The 20,608-nt window shown below is 37.9% G+C and overlaps 1 protein-coding gene across 1 annotated transcript in view; it reads right to left on the bottom strand.

The window, feature by feature from the left end:
- The window catches only part of SEL1L3 (SEL1L family member 3), a 327,791-nt gene that overhangs the window by 295,797 nt on the left and 11,386 nt on the right, over positions 1 to 20,608 (bottom strand). Inside the window, exons 4-6 of the mRNA XM_053704078.1 lie at positions 18,681 to 18,802; positions 18,399 to 18,514; positions 795 to 850 (exon numbers count right to left, since the gene is read on the bottom strand). Of these exons, the coding sequence (XP_053560053.1) occupies positions 795 to 850; positions 18,399 to 18,514; positions 18,681 to 18,802 (294 nt within the window). The remainder of the gene's footprint in view (positions 1 to 794; positions 851 to 18,398; positions 18,515 to 18,680; positions 18,803 to 20,608) is intronic.

Raw genomic sequence — 20,608 nt, 5'->3', positions numbered from 1 at the left:
TCAACATGATCGAATACGATCGGGTTGATTGAGACGCAAATCTGCAGGGGTCGGCATTGCACCAGCAGTTCACAAGAACTGCTGGTGCAATGATAAATGCTGACAACGTATGCTGTCAGCATTTATCGATGTATGGCGGACATGATACGCTACTTCGTATCATGTCTGCTCGCACATTGATAAATATGCCCATATTGCTGCAAGCCTGTACACACACAGGAATGATTTAGACATAGCATGGCCAATTACAAAGCGTGGCTCTATAATTACATAAATATAAATGTATAATACAAAGATACAAACATATGTACAGAAAAACAAATATGTGTATGAAAGAAAAAATATAAATAGAATTTTTTTTAAATAATATATTCAGACATACACTTAAACTTATACTCAAGTATATGCAGATATACACATGCTATAAATGCAAACACATCCCCTATCTCATTTAAGAAGGGTACCCTTATCAACTATTATCTATGTGGTCAGATGCATAAAGAAGCGAATAAATAAAATTGTAAACATGGCTGATCTAGCTCCCCAAAACCAATCAGCTTGGTGTCTCAATAAAGAATGAGTTTCAAAAAAGAGTTTAAAAAGATAATTGAACATTATGATTTACATTAAAGATATTTTTTTTTAATGTGGCTGAAAAGTTCTACCTATATCACAACAAGGATCACTACACATGCACTTTCATTAATTACATATAATTTATCTTACACTTTTGTGAAGCCAGAAACAGAATCATTACAACTATTGGCTCAAAAACTCTTCCAATAAATTCTTACTTGAAAGCGTGCTTGCCGTAAAGGTTTAAGTCTTCTCCGCTTATTGTTAACATTATCTAAAATAAACAAAAATACAGAGAAATAGGTTATCACAAAGAAACACAGTGAAATCCAACAGGACTCATCATATATATATATATATATATATACACAGGTACATATTCTAAAATCTGGAATTCCAAATGTCAAGCTTATCATGAAATCCAAACTTTTTAGTTTTTTTTTAAAGTTTTTTTTATCAAAAAATACAGTTTCTGATGGTATTATGTATACAAAAGTATTACAATTATATAAAGCTACCTTTAGGTTGCATGTATAAGCTGTATTATGACATATAAATATTGCCTAAATGGCATAATATATTATTGTTTACACATGGTTCCATCCCCTTTCCAAACTTTCACATTTTAAAGATACAAATAGTCCAAAATTTGGTTAAATGGTTACATTTGCAGTTGCTCTTGTCTTTTAAGTGGAACGATATCTTAATATTACTATTTCCTAGTACTTTTTGTACTTGGTAAAACATATTGGTGAATGGTACCGGTAGTATTATACATTCTACACATTTTGACATTCTAAACCACACCCCTTTTGTGTTTGCAAATCAATGTTGCATCTCTTGACTAACATCAGTCTATTATATATATCATAGTGCACTAAGGCCTAGATTTGGAGTTCGGCGGTAGCCGTCAAAACCAGCGTTAGAGGCTCCTAACGCTGGTTTTGGCCGCCCGCTGGTATTTGGAGTCAGTGATTAAAGGGTCTAACGCTCACTTTTCAGCCGCGACTTTTCCATACCGCAGATCCCCCTACGCCATTTGCGTATCCTATCTTTTCAATGGGATCTTCCTAACGCCGGTATTTAGAGTCGTTTCTGAAGTGAGCGTTAGAAATCTAACGACAAAATTCCAGCCGCCTGAAAATAGCAGGAGTTAAGAGCTTTCTGGGCTAACGCCGGTTCATAAAGCTCTTAACTACTGTACCCTAAAGTACACTAACACCCATAAACTACCTATGTACCCCTAAACCGAGCTCCCCCCACATCGCCGCCACTCGATTAAAATTTTTAACCCCTAATCTGCCGACCGCCACCTACGTTATACTTATGTACCCCTAATCTGCTGCCCCTAACCCCGCTGACCCCTGTATTACATTTATTAACCCCTAACCTGCCCCCCACAACATCGCCGCCAGCTACTTAAAATAATTAACCCCTAATCTTCCGACCGCAAAGCGCCGCCACCTACGTTATCCCTATGTACCCCTAATCTGCTACCCCTAACACCGCCGACCCCTATATTATATTTATTAACCCCTAATCTGCCCCCCTCAACGTCGCCGACACCTGCCTACACTTATTAACCCCTAATCTGCCGAGCGGACCTGAGCGCTACTATAATAAAGTTATTAACCCCTAACCCGCCTCACTAACCCTATCATAAATAGTATTAACCCCTAATCTGCCCTCCCTAACATCGCCGACACCTAACTTCAATTATTAACCCCTAATCTGCCGAGCGGAGCTCACCGCTATTCTAATAAATGTATTAACCCCTAAAGCTAAGTCTAACCCTAACACTAACACCCCCCTAAGTTAAAAATAATTTACATCTAACGAAATAAATTAACTCTTATTAAATAAATTATTCCTATTTAAAGCTAAATACTTACCTGTAAAATAAATCCTAATATAGCTACAATATAAATTATAATTACATTGTAGCTATTTTAGGATTAATATTTATTTTACAGGCAACTTTGTAATTATTTTAACCAGGTACAATAGCTATTAAATAGTTAAGAACTATTTAATAGTTACCTAGTTAAAATAATAACAAATTTACCTGTAAAATAAATCCTAACCTAAGATATAATTAAACTTAACACTACCCTATCAATAAAATAATTAAATAAACTACCTACAATTACCTACAATTAACCTAACACTACACTATCAATAAATTAATTAAACACAATTGCTACAAATAAATACAATTAAATAAACTAGCTAAAGTACAAAAAATAAAAAAGAACTAAGTTACAAAAAATAAAAAAAATATTTACAAACATAAGAAAAATATTACAACAATTTTAAACTAATTACACCTACTCTAAGCCCCCTAATAAAATAACAAAGCCCCCCAAAATAAAAAATTCCCTACCCTATTCTAAATTAAAAAAGTTACAAGCTCTTTTACCTTACCAGCCCTGAACAGGGCCCTTTGCGGGGCATGCCCCAAGAAGTTCAGCTCTTTTGCCTGTAAAAAAAAACATACAATACCCTCCCCCAACATTACAACCCACCACCCACATACCCCTAATCTAACCCAAACCCCCCTTAAATAAACCTAACACTAAGCCCCTGAAGATCTTCCTACCTTGTCTTCACCATCCAGGTATCACCGATCCGTCCTGGCTCCAACATCTTCATCCAACCCAAGCGGGGGTTGGCGATCCATCATCCGGTGCTGAAGAGGTCCAGAAGAGGCTCCAAAGTCTTCCTCCTATCCGGCAAGAAGAGGACATCCGGACCGGCAAACATCTTCTCCAAGCGGCATCTTCGATCTTCTTCCATCCGGTGCGGAGCGGGTCCATCTTGAAGCAGGCGACGCAGATCCATCCTCTTCTTCCGTTGTCTCCCGACTAATGACGGTTCCTTTAAGGGACGTCATCCAAGATGGCGTCCCTCGAATTCCGATTGGCTGATAGGATTCTATCAGCCAATCGGAATTAAGGTAGGAATTTTCTGATTGGCTGATGGAATCAGCCAATCAGAATCAAGTTCAATCCGATTGGCTGATCCAATCAGCCAATCAGATTGAGCTCGCATTCTATTGGCTGATCGGAACAGCCAATAGAATGCGAGCTCAATCTGATTGGCTGATTGGATCAGCCAATCGGATTGAACTTGATTCTGATTGGCTGATTCCATCAGCCAATCAGAAAATTCCTACCTTAATTCCGATTGGCTGATAGAATCCTATCAGCCAATCGGAATTCGAGGGACGCCATCTTGGATGACGTCCCTTAAAGGAACAGTCATTCGTCGTTCAGTCGTCGGTCCGGATGGATGTTCCGCGCTGGAGGTCTTCAGGATCCTGCCGCTTCGCTCCGGATGGAAGACCATAGAAGATGCCGCCTGGATGATGACTTCAATCGGATGGAAGATCCTCTTCTGCCCCGCTAGGATGAAGACTTTGACCGGATCATGGACCTCTTCAGCCCCCGCTTGGGCTTGGATCAGGACATCGGAGGAGCTCTTCAGGACGGATCGGTGAACCTGGATGGTGAAGACAAGGTAGGAAGATCTTCAGGGGCTTAGTGTTAGGTTTATTTAAGGGGGGTTTGGGTTAGATTAGGGGTATGTGGGTGGTGGGTTGTAATGTTGGGGGGGGGGTATTGTATTTATTCTTTTACAGGCAAAAGAGCTGAAATTCTTGGGGCATGCCCCGCAAAGGGCCCTGTTCAGGGCTGGTAAGGTAAAAGAGCTTGTAACTTTTTTAATTTAGAATAGGGTAGGGAATTTTTTATTTTGGGGGGCTTTGTTATTTTATTAGGGGGCTTAGAGTAGGTGTAATTAGTTTAAAATTGTTGTAATATTTTTCTTATGTTTGTAAATATTTTTTTTATTTTTTGTAACTTAGTTCTTTTTTATTTTTTGTACTTTAGCTAGTTTATTTAATTGTATTTATTTGTAGGAATTGTGTTTAATTAATTTATTGATAGTGTAGTGTTAGGTTAATTGTAGGTAATTGTAGGTAGTTTATTTAATTATTTTATTGATAGGGTAGTGTTAGGTTTAATTATATCTTAGGTTAGGATTTATTTTACAGGTAAATTTGTTATTATTTTAACTAGGTAACTATTAAATAGTTCTTAACTATTTAATAGCTATTGTACCTGGTTAAAATAATTACAAAGTTGCCTGTAAAATAAATATTAATCCTAAAATAGCTACAATATAATTATAATTTATATTGTAGCTATATTAGGATTTATTTTACAGGTAAGTATTTAGCTTTAAATAGGAATCATTTATTTAATAAGAGTTAATTAATTTCGTTAGATGTAAATTATATTTAAGTTATGGGGGTGTTAGTTTTAGGGTTAGACTTAGCTTTAGGGGTTAATACATTTATTAGAATAGCGGTGAGCTCCGGTCGTCAGATTAGGGGTTAATAATTGAAGGTAGGTGTCGGCGATGTTAGGGAGGGCAGATTAGGGGTTAATACTATTTATGATAGGGTTAGTGAGGCGGATTAGGGGTTAATAACTTTATTATAGTAGCGCTCAGGTCCACTCGGCAGATTAGGAGTTAATAAGTGTAGGCAGGTGTCGGCGACGTTGAGGGGGGCAGATTAGGGGTTAATAAATATAATATAGGGGTCGGCGATGTTAGGGCAGCAGATTAGGGGTACATAGGGATAACATAGGTTGCGGCGGTTTACGGAGCGGCAGATTAGGGGTTAAAAAAAATATGCAGGGGTCAGCGATAGCGGGGGCGGCAGATTAGGGGTTAATAAGTGTAAGGCTAGGGGTGATTAGACTCAGGGTACATGTTAGGGTGTTAGGTGCAGACGTAGGAAGTGTTTCCCCATAGGAAACAATGGGGCTGCGTTAGGAGCTGAACGCTGCTTTTTTGCAGGTGTTAGGTTTTTTTTCAGCTCAAACAGCCCCATTGTTTCCTATGGGAGAATCGTGCACGAGCACGTTTTTGAGGCCGGCCGCGTCCGTAAGCAACTCTGGTATCGAGAGTTGCATTTGCGGTAAAAATGCTCTACGCTCCTTTTTTGGAGCCTAACGCAGCATTTGTTTGAACTCTCGATACCAGAGTTAAATTTATGGTGCGGCCAGAAAAAAGCCCGCGGAGCGTTAACAGCCCTTTTACCGCCAAACTCCAAATCTAGGCCTTAGTAAATAAAAGGTGGTTTCTATGACATGAAATTGTTTTTACTACGTGTGGTCTCGATATTGATGTTTGCTTTATTATTATGTTCAATTCCTGTCATTTGTAGTGCTCGATTACGGCGTTTTGTCTAACGCCCCCTTTCCTGTCTATATTGCGATCATGTGACTCGCATCTATCCAATGATAGAGTGACTCTGATTATTGGCTCTCTTTCTGGGTGTGTAAGAATTCACACCACCGATTGACTCTCGTTCTTTGTATAACCGGTGAGGCTTCCCCAAGTCGGGTTAGCCTTTGAGAAAGCCGTTGTGCGGTGAAATGCGCATCAGGCGCTGTTTCTAAAGAGCTGGTTGCCACTTTACTCCGATATTGCCCTATACCATCATTTCATATATGCCATAAATAGTTATTGCTTGATTCACTTCATGGGGGACTCTGACTGATTTACACCGCTCCAGTATTGCACTAGGGATAGTTAATTTTGTGTAAGGTTATCCTATTTTGAGATAGTTTCTTTGTGCAATCCGCAAGCATTTTCTGGTGTATCTCAGCCAAAGTTTCCTTATCTGGCCCCTTCTACTTATTCTATTGTTTGTATACATGCTTATATTTGGGATTGATACTATCTTGATACAACTTAATATATGAGCATTGAATATATATATACATAATATCTGTATTAATTTGAGAGACTGAGGTCTCTGAGCATATTGTTTATAATAATATTCCTGTGAATTGTTCATATATAACATTTGTTATTTACTATACAAATTGCGATTGCTTGGCCAGGTATAGTACCCCCTTCCATTTTGTACCTTTACTATATATTGTGATCAGACATATAATAGCTTTATTTGGCTTGTGGTATACCAGCTCTGTCCTTATTCAGTATTTTAGTCTAAGTTTTAATGCACCACACTGAGTGTTATATATTTTTAATATTATCTTATTAAATGTTAAATTTTATTATTTACCCGTCTTGAACATCCTCACCTAGTTATAGCTTGGATTAGTGTTATTTTTGAGTGCTCTGAGCTATCCATTTTTCTTCTTTCTTTTTCTCAGAATAATAGCACCCAGGGAAGCACAAGACTAACCTATACTGGAGGTAAGTAACGTAGGTACTTACATAGGCGCAGATTCGCGCCAAGATTACTCACAGACCGGCATCAGAAGGGAAATGGAATGTGGCGATGATGTCATTGCTGCACGCCCACAGGGACTGCCGTGTCCATGGCAACAGCCATAGCAACAGGACGGAGCATTGAGAGGAGCCGAGGAGCGGCGTAACACAGCCCCCCTCTCAAGGGTTAGTAGAAGAGAGAATAAATTATGGCACTACGTGTGTTGTTTCCTGATATAAATTTATCACTTATGTAATATTATATGCACATTAGGTGATGTGCTGTTAATAGGGAAAAAGGTGTTGTACACGGAAATTAAATTCACGGAGAAACAAGTAGGAGATATTTGCAAAAGAGTGTACTTATTAGCACTCACAACATTACTGGGTATGATACTAGGTAGAACAAGAGAATGAATCCCGAAGGAAGGGGGTAGTGTTTAAAACATAACTTTTAATAATCAAACAAAATAAAAAATGTAAAAACCACAAAGTGGACAAAGAGATGTTTTATAGGACAATCTAGAAACTGTATCGAAAATCTAGATACTGGTATAGTGGGGACTGTGCTATCCAAGGTAAGGATACACAGTTACCTCCCTGGAGAGATACACCTAAAATGCTAATGGAAGATTATATATTCAGACATATTATCCTGAAGAATCAGCACACACATGCCAAATCAGTACTACAATATACTTCTGATCTGGCGAATAACATTGTTCCTGAATTAGCATGGATATGTTAGGGTACCACAATCTGATAGCAATACTCCCTGATTCTGCAATTGTATTATAGTACAGTGCAGTTAATATCTATAGTTCATAGATTGAAAAGTAGATATTAATCTACCAATTGGTGCTCAGGGGTGACTTACTGATCACATGAATAGAGACCGATGTTTGCCAATTCTACATTTGTTAGGAGTATATTAAAGTTTGCATTACGCATTAGTAATATACTCTTACTCCTATTTGTGGGATATATATAAGCAAGGTGTGCTACAAAATTAACAAGAGACGCACATTATGCACCAGATTTTTTATTATTATTTATTGGTATTCTGATAGAAATAACTTTATTATAGGGTGGATAAATCATTCAACATGAAAAATAATGGTGCAATATTGGCAAAAGATGTCAGGGAATATATCTTAATTTTTGTGTACCATTTGTAATTGTAGCGACTATGTCGCAAGTATTTTCCTCTAGGAAGTCTCAGCATGCAATAGTGTCCGTTTAGTAATGTTTGTAGTCACAGAGAATATATGCTATTTGTATTCTGTGGCTATACGTAAGTTCACTTACAACATTGTTACTAGGTAGCAATATTTCCTACAGTTAGATAGTGATTATAAAATACTGTAACAAGTTATAGTTAGATCGTAAGCTTGAGAGCATTATGTATTCATGGGCAGAAATACAAAAGTCGTAAGCTATAAGAGTGTTAGTTAATTGACGGCAAAATAACTGATATTTTAAATGGAGGCGCACATTTTGTGCCAAATTGATAGATATTATACACACAATATGTTACCGTGGTAATTATTAATGTAACATATATGTACCCAAAGATATGTCAATGGTATTTTTACTCAAACATTCAAGCGCACTTTTGCATCAGTTTTCTTACAATGTTTGCTGTTGGGTGAAATATATGGTGATTCAGTTAAATACTAATATGTAAGCGGACTTATTTTCACCGCAATTTGATAGTCGTGCATCCTGTTTCTGCCTCTAAATTGTGATTATTACTATAAGTTGATATGGTTTAGATCGTCAAGTTGTAGGAGTAGTTAATACTCAAAATCTGAGTGGGGGCTTAATTGCTATCCTTGCGGTTGCTTAATTCTATTGAACGATATATTGCTATGCTATGTAATTTAGAGCACAGAGATTTTTGGTTATCTGCAAGCACTGTTGTTAGGAACCATCGAGTAAGAAATTATGAAGCAAGAAATAGTTCTCCAGGGGCAACACAAATCGTCAGCCACTTGTGTTTACCAGTATTATAATAGTAAGGGTAAAATTAACATATTAAGCATCTAATTGCCACAATTGCAAAGTTAAAAAACAAAAATCAGAATTCTCACTGCCCTGACATGTTTCACCCGTAGGCTTTTCCAAAGGCTACCTAGTAACGATGTTGTAAGTGAACTTACGTATAGCCACAGAATACAAATAGCATATATTCTCTGTGACTACAAACATTACTAAATGGACACTATTGCATGCTGAGACTTCCTAGAGGAAAATACATGCGACATAGTCACTACAATCACAAATGGTACACAAAATTGAGATACATACCCTGAAATTTTTTGCCAATATTGGACAATTAGTTGTCATGTTGAATGATTTATCCACCCTATAATAAAGTTATTCCTGACTACCAATAAATAATAATAAAAAATCTGGTGCATAATGTGCGTCTCTTGTTAATTTTGTAGCACACCTTGCTTATATATCACACAAATAGGAGAAAGAGTATATTACTAATGCCTAATGCACACTTTAATATAGTAGATCTGCTCACTTGAATCATTTGCTATTTCCACTCCTAAAGAAACTGGTAGCAGGACAGGTGCATTGAGTCACTTTGTGATATAAGAGTGTACTCTGTATGCATAATCCCTGTCCCAGAATCTACCAATAACTCTTAGATATTCTGACATAACGGCTCCTGAACAGGTGCACAATACTCCACGGACCTTTGGAGTGTACAATTTATACCCTTCACGGAAATTTCTCTAATATCCCAAAGTGGACGGATGCCTCTTTGATCACACAGCCAATCTGAGTTACAAATCGTCCGGAGCTAATGATTATTTGGAGATCGTTAGATTACACTAATTCTACATTGCCTATCACTTGGTCTCAAGCCACACTTGTGATTAAAAATCACCACCTGCATACTCTATCACAGACACTTATAGGATAAGGACTGGATAAATAAGGTACAGAACTGTTTCTAGATTCCTTTTTCTAGATTCCTTTGTGAGAGACATTCTCTACTTCAGAGTTTACCTGGGACACAAAATATACCTCTGTGAACCTTTTTGATCCTTTAGTGGCGAGATACATGCCTGGTAACTTACACTTGGGTTACCTATATTCGTTTACTTTTTTTGTTAGTAGCGCTTCATATATTTTATACTTATATTGTATAAGCAATATTTTAAACACATGATTTTGATGCCAATATCTATTTACAATAATTATATTACTGTATATTGTCTATTTTAAAATCATTGATTCTATTATTATATTAAATATTTCATTAATAATTTCATACCATTTCTCTTATTATTTTTAACATTCTTAACATTATTCTAAACATTATACTCATTTGTCACTGACATACTAATCTGTACTATTTGTATAGGAGATCTCTTTCTGCTTTTTTTAGCGCTTCCCCAATTTTTTTCCCCATTTTTGTATCTTTGGTTTACAGGATTGGAGGACTGTTTACTATATAGGGAATAGCATAGAGAGAGTAAACCTAGAGTGTTGTATCTTAATCATCTGTTGTCTTTTACTGTTGGGGGGACTTTGTATTTTTTTTACAGGTAAAAGAGCTGTTTAACTTAGGGCAATGCCCTACAAAAGGCCCTTTTAATGGATATTGGTAGTTTATTGAAGGCTGGGGGTTATTTTTATAGGGCTGTTAGATTAGGTGTAATTGTTTTTATTTTTGATAATTTCGATTATTATTTTTTGTAAGCTTAGCATTTTTTATTTTTCGTAATTTAGTGTTTTTTTAGTAATTTAAATTTAGATTTTTTAATTGGTAGTATTTTTTTATATTAGAATACTAATGTTAGGTTAATTTATAGTTTAATGTTAGGTTTATTTTTAATTCACAGGTAAGTTTGCAATTATTTTAAGATAGTTATATTGTAATTTTAATTTAAAGTTAGGGGGGTGTTAGGTTTAGGGTTTAATAGTTTAATTTAGTGTTTTGCAATGTGGGGGGGCGGAGGTATAGGGGTTAATAGGTTTTTCTAGTTGCGGCAATGTGGGAGGCCGGAGGTTTAGGGGTTAATAACTTTATTATAGTGGTGGCGATGTCGGGGAGCGGCGGATTTGGGGTTAATATATTTAAACAGTGTTGGCGATGTGGGTGGGCGGCAGATTAGGGGTTATTAGGTTTATTTAAGAGTCCCGATGTGGGTGGGCAGCAGATTAGGGGTTAATTAGTGTTTGTGATGCAGGAGGGCGACGGTTTAGGAGTTAATAAGTAGTTTATGGGTGTAACATTTTAGTTATGAGTTTTGTGAAACATTTTTGTAAATGTATAACTACTGGTCTCAGATGGCGGTATGGATTGTGTCTGTATAGGCTATTACCCAAGCTGTTTAGCCTCAACGCACAACCTGTAATACTAGGCTAAAATGCTTGCGGTATTGCTATACCGACAGGACTTGTAATATGCGTTCCTGGTCATTTTTTCAGCATTAAAAGCCGTACTGCAACACTTGTAATCTAGCAGAATGTCAACTAAGGACATATATAAGTAAGGTTAGGCTTGAAGTCTGTCATCTGCAATTTAAAGTGCCTTGTCACCAACTGACACACAAAGATTTTGTGTTTTCTATGGCAGCAAGTCTTCTGAGATGGGTTAACAGCACCTAGGACACTTCCCTCCTGCCTACATAATCTTCTGTTGGCAATGGACATAGCTTTTAATTGTGATCATAGTACCTGATACCAGACTATTAAAGCAGTATAGATAAAGCATAGAACAGATGCATAATAGGCTCACACTGCAATTGAAAAAAAAATTAAAATTAAAATAAATACAGAAGATTCAATCCAAATACTTTTTACGTGTATGTGTGTGTGTGTGTGTCTATATCTGTAAATCTGTGTCTGTGTGTGTTTGAGTGAGTCTTTGTTTGTGTGTGTTTGAGTGAGTCTGTGTGTTTGTGTGTCTGAGTGATGTTTTTCTACAAATACTGTATTATTGTACATCTATATATACAGTATCCCACAAAAGTGAGTACACCTCTCACATTTTTGTAAATATTTTATTATATCTTTTCATGTGACAACACTGAAGAAATTACATTGTGCTACAATGTAAAGTAGTGAGTGTTCAGTCTGTATAACAGTGTAAATTTGTGTCCCCTCAAAATAACTCAACACGCAGCCATTAAAGGGACACTCAAGTCAAAATTAAACTTCAGGATTCAGATAGAGCATGCAATTTTAAACAACTTTCCAATTTACTTCCATTAACAAAATGTGCACAGTCTTTTTATATTTACACTTTTTGAGTCACCAACTCCTACTGAGCATGTGCAAGAATTCACAGCATATACGTATATGCATTTGTGATTGGCTGATGGCTGTCACATGATACAGGGGGAGTGGAAATAGACATAACTTTGCAATTTATTTAACAAAAATCTACTACTCATTTGAAGTTCAGACTAAGTGCTATTGCATTGTCTTCTTATCATGCATTTGTTAATTATGCAAATCTACAGTGTTGACTGGTCCTTTAATGTCTAAACCGTTGGCAACAAATGTGAGTACACCCTTAAGTGGAAATGTCCAAATTGGGCACAAAGTGTCAATATTTTGTGTGGCCACCATTATTTTCCAGCACTGCCTTAACCCTCTTGGGCATGGAGTTCACCAGAGCTTCACAGGTTGCCACTGGAGTCCTCTTCCACTCCTCCATGACGACATCACAGAGCTGGTGGATTATAGAGACCTTGCGCTCTCCCAACTTCCATTTGAGGATGCCCCACAGATGCTCAATAGGGTTTAGGTCTGGAGACATGCTTGGCCAGTCCATCACCTTTACCCTCAGTTTCTTTAGCAGGGCAGTAGTTGTCTTGGATGTGTGTTTTGGGGTTGTTATCATGTTGGAATACTGCCCTGTGGCCCAGTCTCCGAAGGGAGGGGAACACTATTCCACTGTGCTACTATACATCTCAGATGAGACCAAGCCCAGAGAAGTCAGCGGCGATTCTGGACAGTGTTGATGTATGGCTTCTGCTTTGCATAGTAAAGCCTTAACTTGCATCTGTGGATGCAGCCGCAAATGGTATTGAATAACAATGGTTTACCAAAGTATTCCCGAGCTCATGTCAGGATATCCATTACAGACTCATTACAGTTTTTGAGACAGTGATCCAAAAAGTAAAAAAAAGTAAAAAAAACCAGCAGCACGGCAGAAGCTTTGTCCACCACTTGCATGTTTGCTGTTTAATGGAATAAAGGTTCCTGTTTTCAATACTACTGCCGTGCTGCTGTTTTTTTTACTTTTTGGATTACCTGTAAGCAGTTGGTTGCTGCTTTTTTCCAGCATTGCACCTTTGCCCATTTGCGAGCCTCCTTTGCCCCAATTCGTGGCGTCTGACGTCACTACTGTGAGCCTGAGAGCAGCGTCTGTCGAGGAGTTTGGAGCGGCCGTTCCACTTTGTCAGCGTACTTTGAGACAGTGATATCTGAGGGATCGGAGATCACGTTCATTCAGAAGTGGTTTTCAGTCTTGCCCTTTAGGCACAGATATTTGACCTGATTCCTTGAATCTTTTAATTATATTGTGCACTGTAGAAGGTGAAATGTCCAAAATCCTACCGATTTGTCTTTGGGGAATGTTGTTCTCAAAGTGTTGAATTATTCGCTGATGCATCTGTTGGCAGATTGGCGAGCCTCGACCCATCCTTGCTCTTGAAGGACTAGGCCTTTTTTTGGAGGCTGCTTATATACTATGATTACACGATTGCCTCACCTGTTTCACAACACCTTATTTCATCTTGTCACATCGCTATTAGTCCTAAATTGCCCCTGTACCAACTTTTTTGGAACGCGTTACAGTCATCAGATTTGAAATAAGTGTCTATTTTAAAAAATACATTAAATTCACAAAGTAAAACCAAATAATGTATTAATAATATGTTTTCAATATAGTATAGGGTGAATTGGATTTTCAAATGACTTTTTTTTGCATTTTCCATATTATCCCAACTTTTTTGGAATTGGGTTTGTAGATAAAGAATATGTCAGTGGTCATGTTAAAAAGCTGCACGTTTTACTTTCAGAATTATGCTCTACGTGACACGTATGTAACATGAACCGACTTAGAGGATCCATTCAGGCTGTTGCAAAGTAGTAGCAAAACTGTGTTAATGTATAGAGTGCGGTAAAGCATTTATTTTTGCTGACTGCTTGAAGGTATATAAAAAAAGCATATAAGAAGAGAACACTATAATCTGGTTCTATACGTGATATTTTAAACTCTCTGCAGCACTATGCCAGCTTTCAAGCAATGCGTTGCTAAAATTTCCATAGTAAAACATCTCTTTAAACTTTATCTGTAAGTACACTGACTGTGGCCTAGATCGTACAATGCTGTTGCTATAAATATAATCTTGATAATAATCAAAACATTTTATTGAAACAGCGGAAATCTGGTGTGAAGTCTGACTTTCATTATATAAATTAGTTAACAAAGTTGCTGCTTGCTGTCAACTGTCTGATGACATCATTGTTTTCTTACGGCTAGATTTAGAGTTCTGCGGCCAAAGGGGTGCATTAGCTACGCTGGCTTTTTTTCTCCCGCACCTTTTAAATACCGCTGGTATTTAGAGTTCACAGAATGGCAGCGTTAGGCTCCAAAAAAGGGAGCGTAGAGCATATTTACCGCCACTGCAACTCTAAATTCCAGCGGTGCTTACGGACGCGGCCAGCTTCAAAAAAGCAGCGTTCAGCTCCTAACGCAGCCCCATTGTTTTCTATGGGGAAACACTTCCTACGTCTGCACCTAACACTCTAACATGTACCCCGAGTCTAAACACCCCTAACCTTACACTTATTAACCCCTATTCTGCCGCACCCGCTATCGCTGACACCTGCATATTTTTTTAACCCCTAATCTGCCGCTCCGTACACCGCCGCTACCTACATTATACCTATGTACCCCTAATCTGCTGCCCCTAACACCGCCGACCCCTATATTATATGTATTAACCCCTAATCTGCCACCCCTGCTATCGCTGACCCCTGCATATTATTATTAACCCCTAATCTGCCGCTCCATACACCGCCGCTACCTACATTATACCTATGTACCCCTAATCTGCTGCCCCTAACACCGCCGACCCCTATATTATATTTATTAACCCCTAATCTGCCCCCCACAACGTCGCCTCCACCTACCTACAATAATTAACCCCAAATCTGCCGACCGGATCTCGCCGCTACTCTAATAAATGGATTAACCCCTAAAGCTAAGTCTAACCCTAACACTAACACCCCCCTAAGTTAAATATAATTTAAATCTAACAAAATAAATTAACTCTTATTATATAAATTAATCCTATTTAAAGCTAAATACTTACCTGTAAAATAAATCCTAATATAGCTACAATATAAATTATAATTATATTGTAGCTATTTTAGGATTAATATTTATTTTACAGGCAACTTTGTAATTATTTTAACCAGGTACAATAGCTAAAATAGTTAAAATAATTACAAAATTACCTGTAAAATAAATCCTAACCTAAGTTACAATTAAACCTAACACTACACTATCAATAAATTAATTAAATAAAATACCTACAATTATCTACAATTAAACCTAACACTACACTATCAATAAATTAATTAAATACAATACCTACAAATAACTACAATTAAATAAACTAACTAAAGTACAAAAAATAAAAAAGAACTAAGTTACAAAAAATAAAAAAATATTTACAAACATTAGAAAAATATTACAACAATTTTAAACTAATTACACCTACTCTAAGCCCCCTAATAAAATAACAAAGACCCCCAAAATAAAAAAATGCCCTACCCTATTCTAAATTAAAAAAGTTCAAAGCTCTTTTACCTTACCAGCCCTGAAAAGGGCCATTTGCGGGGCATGCCCCAAAGAATTCAGCTCTTTTGCCTGTAAAAAAAAAGATACAATACCCCCCCCAACATTACAACCCACCACCCACATACCCCTAATCTAACCCAAACCCCCCTTAAATAAACCTAACACTAAGCCCCTGAAGATCTTCCTACCTTATCTTCACCATGCCAGGTTCACCGATCGCTCCAGGCTCCGAAATCTTCATCCAAGCCCAAGCGGGGGCTGGCTATCCATAATCCGGCTGAAATCTTCTATCAATCGGCGGCTGAAGAGGTCCAGAAGAGGCTCCAAAGTCTTCATCCTATCCGGGAAGAAGAGGAGATCCGGACCGGCAACCATCTTGATCCAAGCGGCATCTTCTATCTTCATCCGATGACAAACGGCTCCATCTTGAAGACCTCCAGCGCGGGTCAATCTTCTTCTTCCGACGTCCAACTGAAGAATGAAGGTTCCTTTAAGGGACGTCATCCAAGATGGCGTCCCTCGAATTCCGATTGGCTGATAGGATTCTATCAGCCAATCGGAATTAAGGTAGGAAAATTCTGATTGGCTGATGGAATCAGCCAATCAGATTCAAGTTCAATCCGATTGGCTGATCCAATCAGCCAATCAGATTGAGCTCGCATTCTATTGGCTGTTCCGATGGATGACGTCCCTTAAAGGAACCTTCATTCTTCAGTTGGACGTCGGAAGAAGAAGATTGATCCGCACTGGAGGTCTTCAAGATGGAGCCGTTCGTCATCGGATGAAGATAGAAGATGCTGCTTGGATCAAGATGGTTGCCGGTCCGGATCTCCTCTTCTTCCCGGATAGGATGAAGACTTTGGAGCCTCTTCTGGACCTCTTCAGCCGCCGCTTGATAGAAGATTTCAACCGGATTATGGATCGCCAGCCCCCGCTTGGGCTTGGATGAAGATTTCGGAGCCTGGAGGGATCGGTGAACCTGGCATGGTGAAGATAAGGTAGGAAGATCTTCAGGGGCTTAGTGTTAGGTTTATTTAAGGGGGGTTTGGGTTAGATTAGGGGTATGTGGGTAGTGGGTTGTAATGTTGGGGAGGGGTATTGTATGTTTTTTTTTACAGGCAAAAGAGCTGAATTCTTTGGGGCATGCCCCGCAAATGGCCCTTTTCAGGGCTGGTAAGGTAAAAGAGCTTTGAACTTTTTTAATTTAGAATAGGGTAGGGCATTTTTTTATTTTGGGGGTCTTTGTTATTTTATTAGGGGGCTTAGAGTAGGTGTAATTAGTTTAAAATTGTTGTAATATTTTTCTAATGTTTGTAAATATTTTTTTATTTTTTGTAACTTTAGTTAGTTTATTTAATTGTAGTTATTTGTAGGTATTGTATTTAATTAATTTATTGATAGTGTAGTGTTAGGTTTAATTGTAGATAATTGTAGGTATTTTATTTAATTAATTTATTGATAGTGTAGTGTTAGGTTTAATTGTAACTTAGGTTAGGATTTATTTTACAGGTAATTTTGTAATTATTTTAACTAGGTAGCTATTAAATAGTTATTAACTATTTAATAGCTATTGTACCTGGTTAAAATAAATACAAAGTTGCCTGTAAAATAAATATTAATCCTAAAATAGCTACAATATGATTATAATTTATATTGTAGCTATATTAGGGTTTATTTTACAGGTAAGTATTTAGTTTTAAATAGGATTAATTTATTTAATAAGAGTTAATTTATTTCGTTAGATAAAAATTATATTTAACTTAGGGGGGTGTTAGGGTTAGATTTAGCTTTAGGGGTTAAAAAATGTATTAGAATAGCGGTGAGCACCGGTCGGCAGATTAGGGGTTAATGTTTGAAGTTAGGTGTCGGCGATGTTAGGGAGGGCAGATTAGGGGTTAATACTATTTATTATAGGGTTATTGAGGCGGGAGTGAGGCGGATTAGGGGTTAATACATTTATTATAGTAGCGGTGTGGTTCGGTCGGCAGATTAGGGGTTAATAAGTGTAGGTAGGTGGCGGCAATGTTGGGGGCGGCAGATTAGGGGTTAATAAATATTATGTAGGTGTCGGCGGTATTAGAGGCAGCAGATTAGGGGTACATAGGGATAACGTAGGTGGCAGTGGTGTGCGGTCGGCAGATTAGGGGTTAAAAAAATTTAATAGAGTGGCAGCGGTGTGGGGGGGCCTCGGTTTAGGGGTACATAGGTAGTTTATGGGTGTTAGTGTACTTTAGAGCACAGTAGTTAAGAGCTTTATAAACCGGCGTTAGCCCAGAAAGCTCTTAACTACTGACTTTTTTCTGCGGCTGGAGTTTTGTCGTTAGATTTCTAACGCTCACTTCAGCCACGACTCTAAATACCGGCGTTAGAAAGATCCCATTGAAAAGATAGGATGCGCAAATGGCGTAGGGGGATCTGCGGTATGGAAAAGTCGCGACTGCAAAGTGAGCGTTAGACCCTTTCCTGACTGACTCCAAATACCAGCGGGCGGTAAAAACCAGCGTTAGGAGCCTCTAACGCTGGTTTTGACGGCTACCGCCCAACTCTAAATCTAGGCCTTAGTGTCTTCATTATAGCAATGTGATCTAGGTCTGTGTCTATGATGATATTTTTTTACAAATTTATTTTTTTTAAATAAAACAAACAAAAAATATAATATTGGAAAAAAACACTAAAAACTGGGGAAGGGACTTCAAAACATAAATCTTCCATTTTACTATACCTTTCTCCCATAAAATGAGATGTCAAGACGGAACCACTTGAGAAGGGGAACCTTAATAGTAGTCAGCACAGCAAAAGACACCCCTGTAACAAGCTGCATCTGAATATGAATTTGACCTAAAAAAAAGTATAACAAAGAAATATTTGAGAACATTTAATTCCATCATGTTAGCATTATAGATTTTATTTCCAACTAACTTTTTAACTTTTTTATATTAATATATTTTCTCTACATAAATCAACATTATTTTTTCAATATTTATTACAAAAATGTAACACATACCTCTGTCATTTAAGAATAATAGTGGAGTTGTATACATTTTACTATTGTCAATATGGTAAATGATACCACATTGCTTATTTGAACAATAATGGAGCAAATACATCCAAATGGAAATGGTAAATCTACAAGAGAATGAGAAAAAAAAAAGTTAAAAAATATTAAGAAAAAGATTGAGAAAAGTGATGAAAGAAATTATATTAACTAATCAAGTAAACCATGTATAAACAATATGAGGCACACCATGCTAGGTTATTTCCTGACTGCATATTTTTAGAACATTAGTAGTATCCTGTAAAGCTAGTAACAGAGAATTGGTGGACATTTAATAAACTGACAGTTGGTACTAAGTTAGGAAATAAATCTTGTGATAAGTCCTGGTGAGTGCACTCTCTGTTCTTTGCTATATACAGGTGAAACTCGAAAAATTAGAATATTGTGCAAAAGTTCATTTATTTCACTAATGCAACTTAAAAGGTGAAACTAATATATGAGATAGACTTATTACATGCAAAGCAAGATAATTCAAGCTGTGATTTGTCATAATTGTGATGATTATGGCTTACAGCTCATGAAAACCCCAAATCCACAATCTCAGAAAATTAGAATATTGTGAAAAGGTGCAATATTCTAGGCTCAAAGTGTCCCACTCTAATCAGCAAATTAAGCCATAACACCTGCAAAGGGTTCCTGAGCCTTTAAATGGCCTCTCAGTCTGGTTCAGTAGAAATCACAATCATGGGAAAGACTGCTGACCTGACAGTTGTGCAGAAAACCATCATTGACACCCTCCATAAGGAGGGAAAGCCTCAAAAGGTAATTGCAAAAGAAGTTGGATGTTCCCAAAGTGCTGTATCAAAGCACATTAATAGAAAGTTATGTGGAAGGGAAAAGTGTGGAAGAAAAAGGTGCACAAGAGGCAGGGAAGACTGCAGCCTGGTGAGGATTGTCAGGAAAAGGCCATTCAAAAGTGTTGGGGACTTTCACATGGAGTGGACTGAGGCTGGAGTCAGTGCATCAAGAGCCACCACACACAGACGGATCCTGGACATGGACTTCAAATGTCGTATTCCTCTTGTCAGGCCACTCCTGAACAACAAACAACGTCAGAAGCGTCTTACCTGGGCTAAAGAAAAACAGAACTGGTCTGTTGCTCAGTGGTCCAAAGCCCTCTTTTCTGATGAGAGCAAATGTTGCATCTCATTTGGAAACCAAGGACCCAGAGTATGGAGGAAGAATGGAGAGGCACACACTGCAAGATGCTTGAAGTCCAGAGTGAAGTTTCCACAGTCTGTGTTGATTTGAGGAGCCATGTCATCTGCTGGTGTTGGTCCACTGTGCTTCATTAAGTCCAGGGTCAACGCAGCCATCTACCAGGAGATTTTGGAGCACTTCATGCTTCCTTCCACAGACGAGCTCTATGGGTAAGCTGACTTAATTCTCCAGCAGAACTTGGCACCTGCCCACACTGCCAAAAGCACCAAAACCTGGTTCAATGACCGTGGGATTACTGTGCTTGATTGACCGGCAAACTCGCCTGACCTGAACCCCATAGAGAATCTATGGGGCATTGCCAAGAGAAAGATGAGAGACCGAACAATGCAGAAGAGCTGAAGGCCGCTATTCAAGCATCCTGGTCTTCCATAACACCTCAGCATTGCCACAGGCTGATAGCTTCCATGCCACGCCGCTTTGAGGCAGTAATTGCTGCAAAAGGGGCCCAAACCAAGTACTGAGTACATACAGTATGCATGCTTATACTTTCAGAGGTCCGATATTGTTCTATGTACAATCCTTGTTTTATTGATTGCATGTAATATTCTAATTTTCTGAGATTGTGGATTTGGGGTTTTCATGAGCTGTAAGCCATAATCATCACAATTATGACAAACTATCTTGCTTTGCATGTAATGAGTCTATTTCATATATTA

The sequence above is a fragment of the Bombina bombina genome, chromosome 2 (genome assembly GCF_027579735.1).
Source record: "Bombina bombina isolate aBomBom1 chromosome 2, aBomBom1.pri, whole genome shotgun sequence".
In the NCBI taxonomy this organism is placed as follows: Eukaryota; Metazoa; Chordata; class Amphibia; order Anura; family Bombinatoridae; genus Bombina; species Bombina bombina.
The sequence above is the reverse complement of the archived record's forward strand: the minus strand, read 5'-3'. Positions and strand labels throughout refer to the sequence as shown.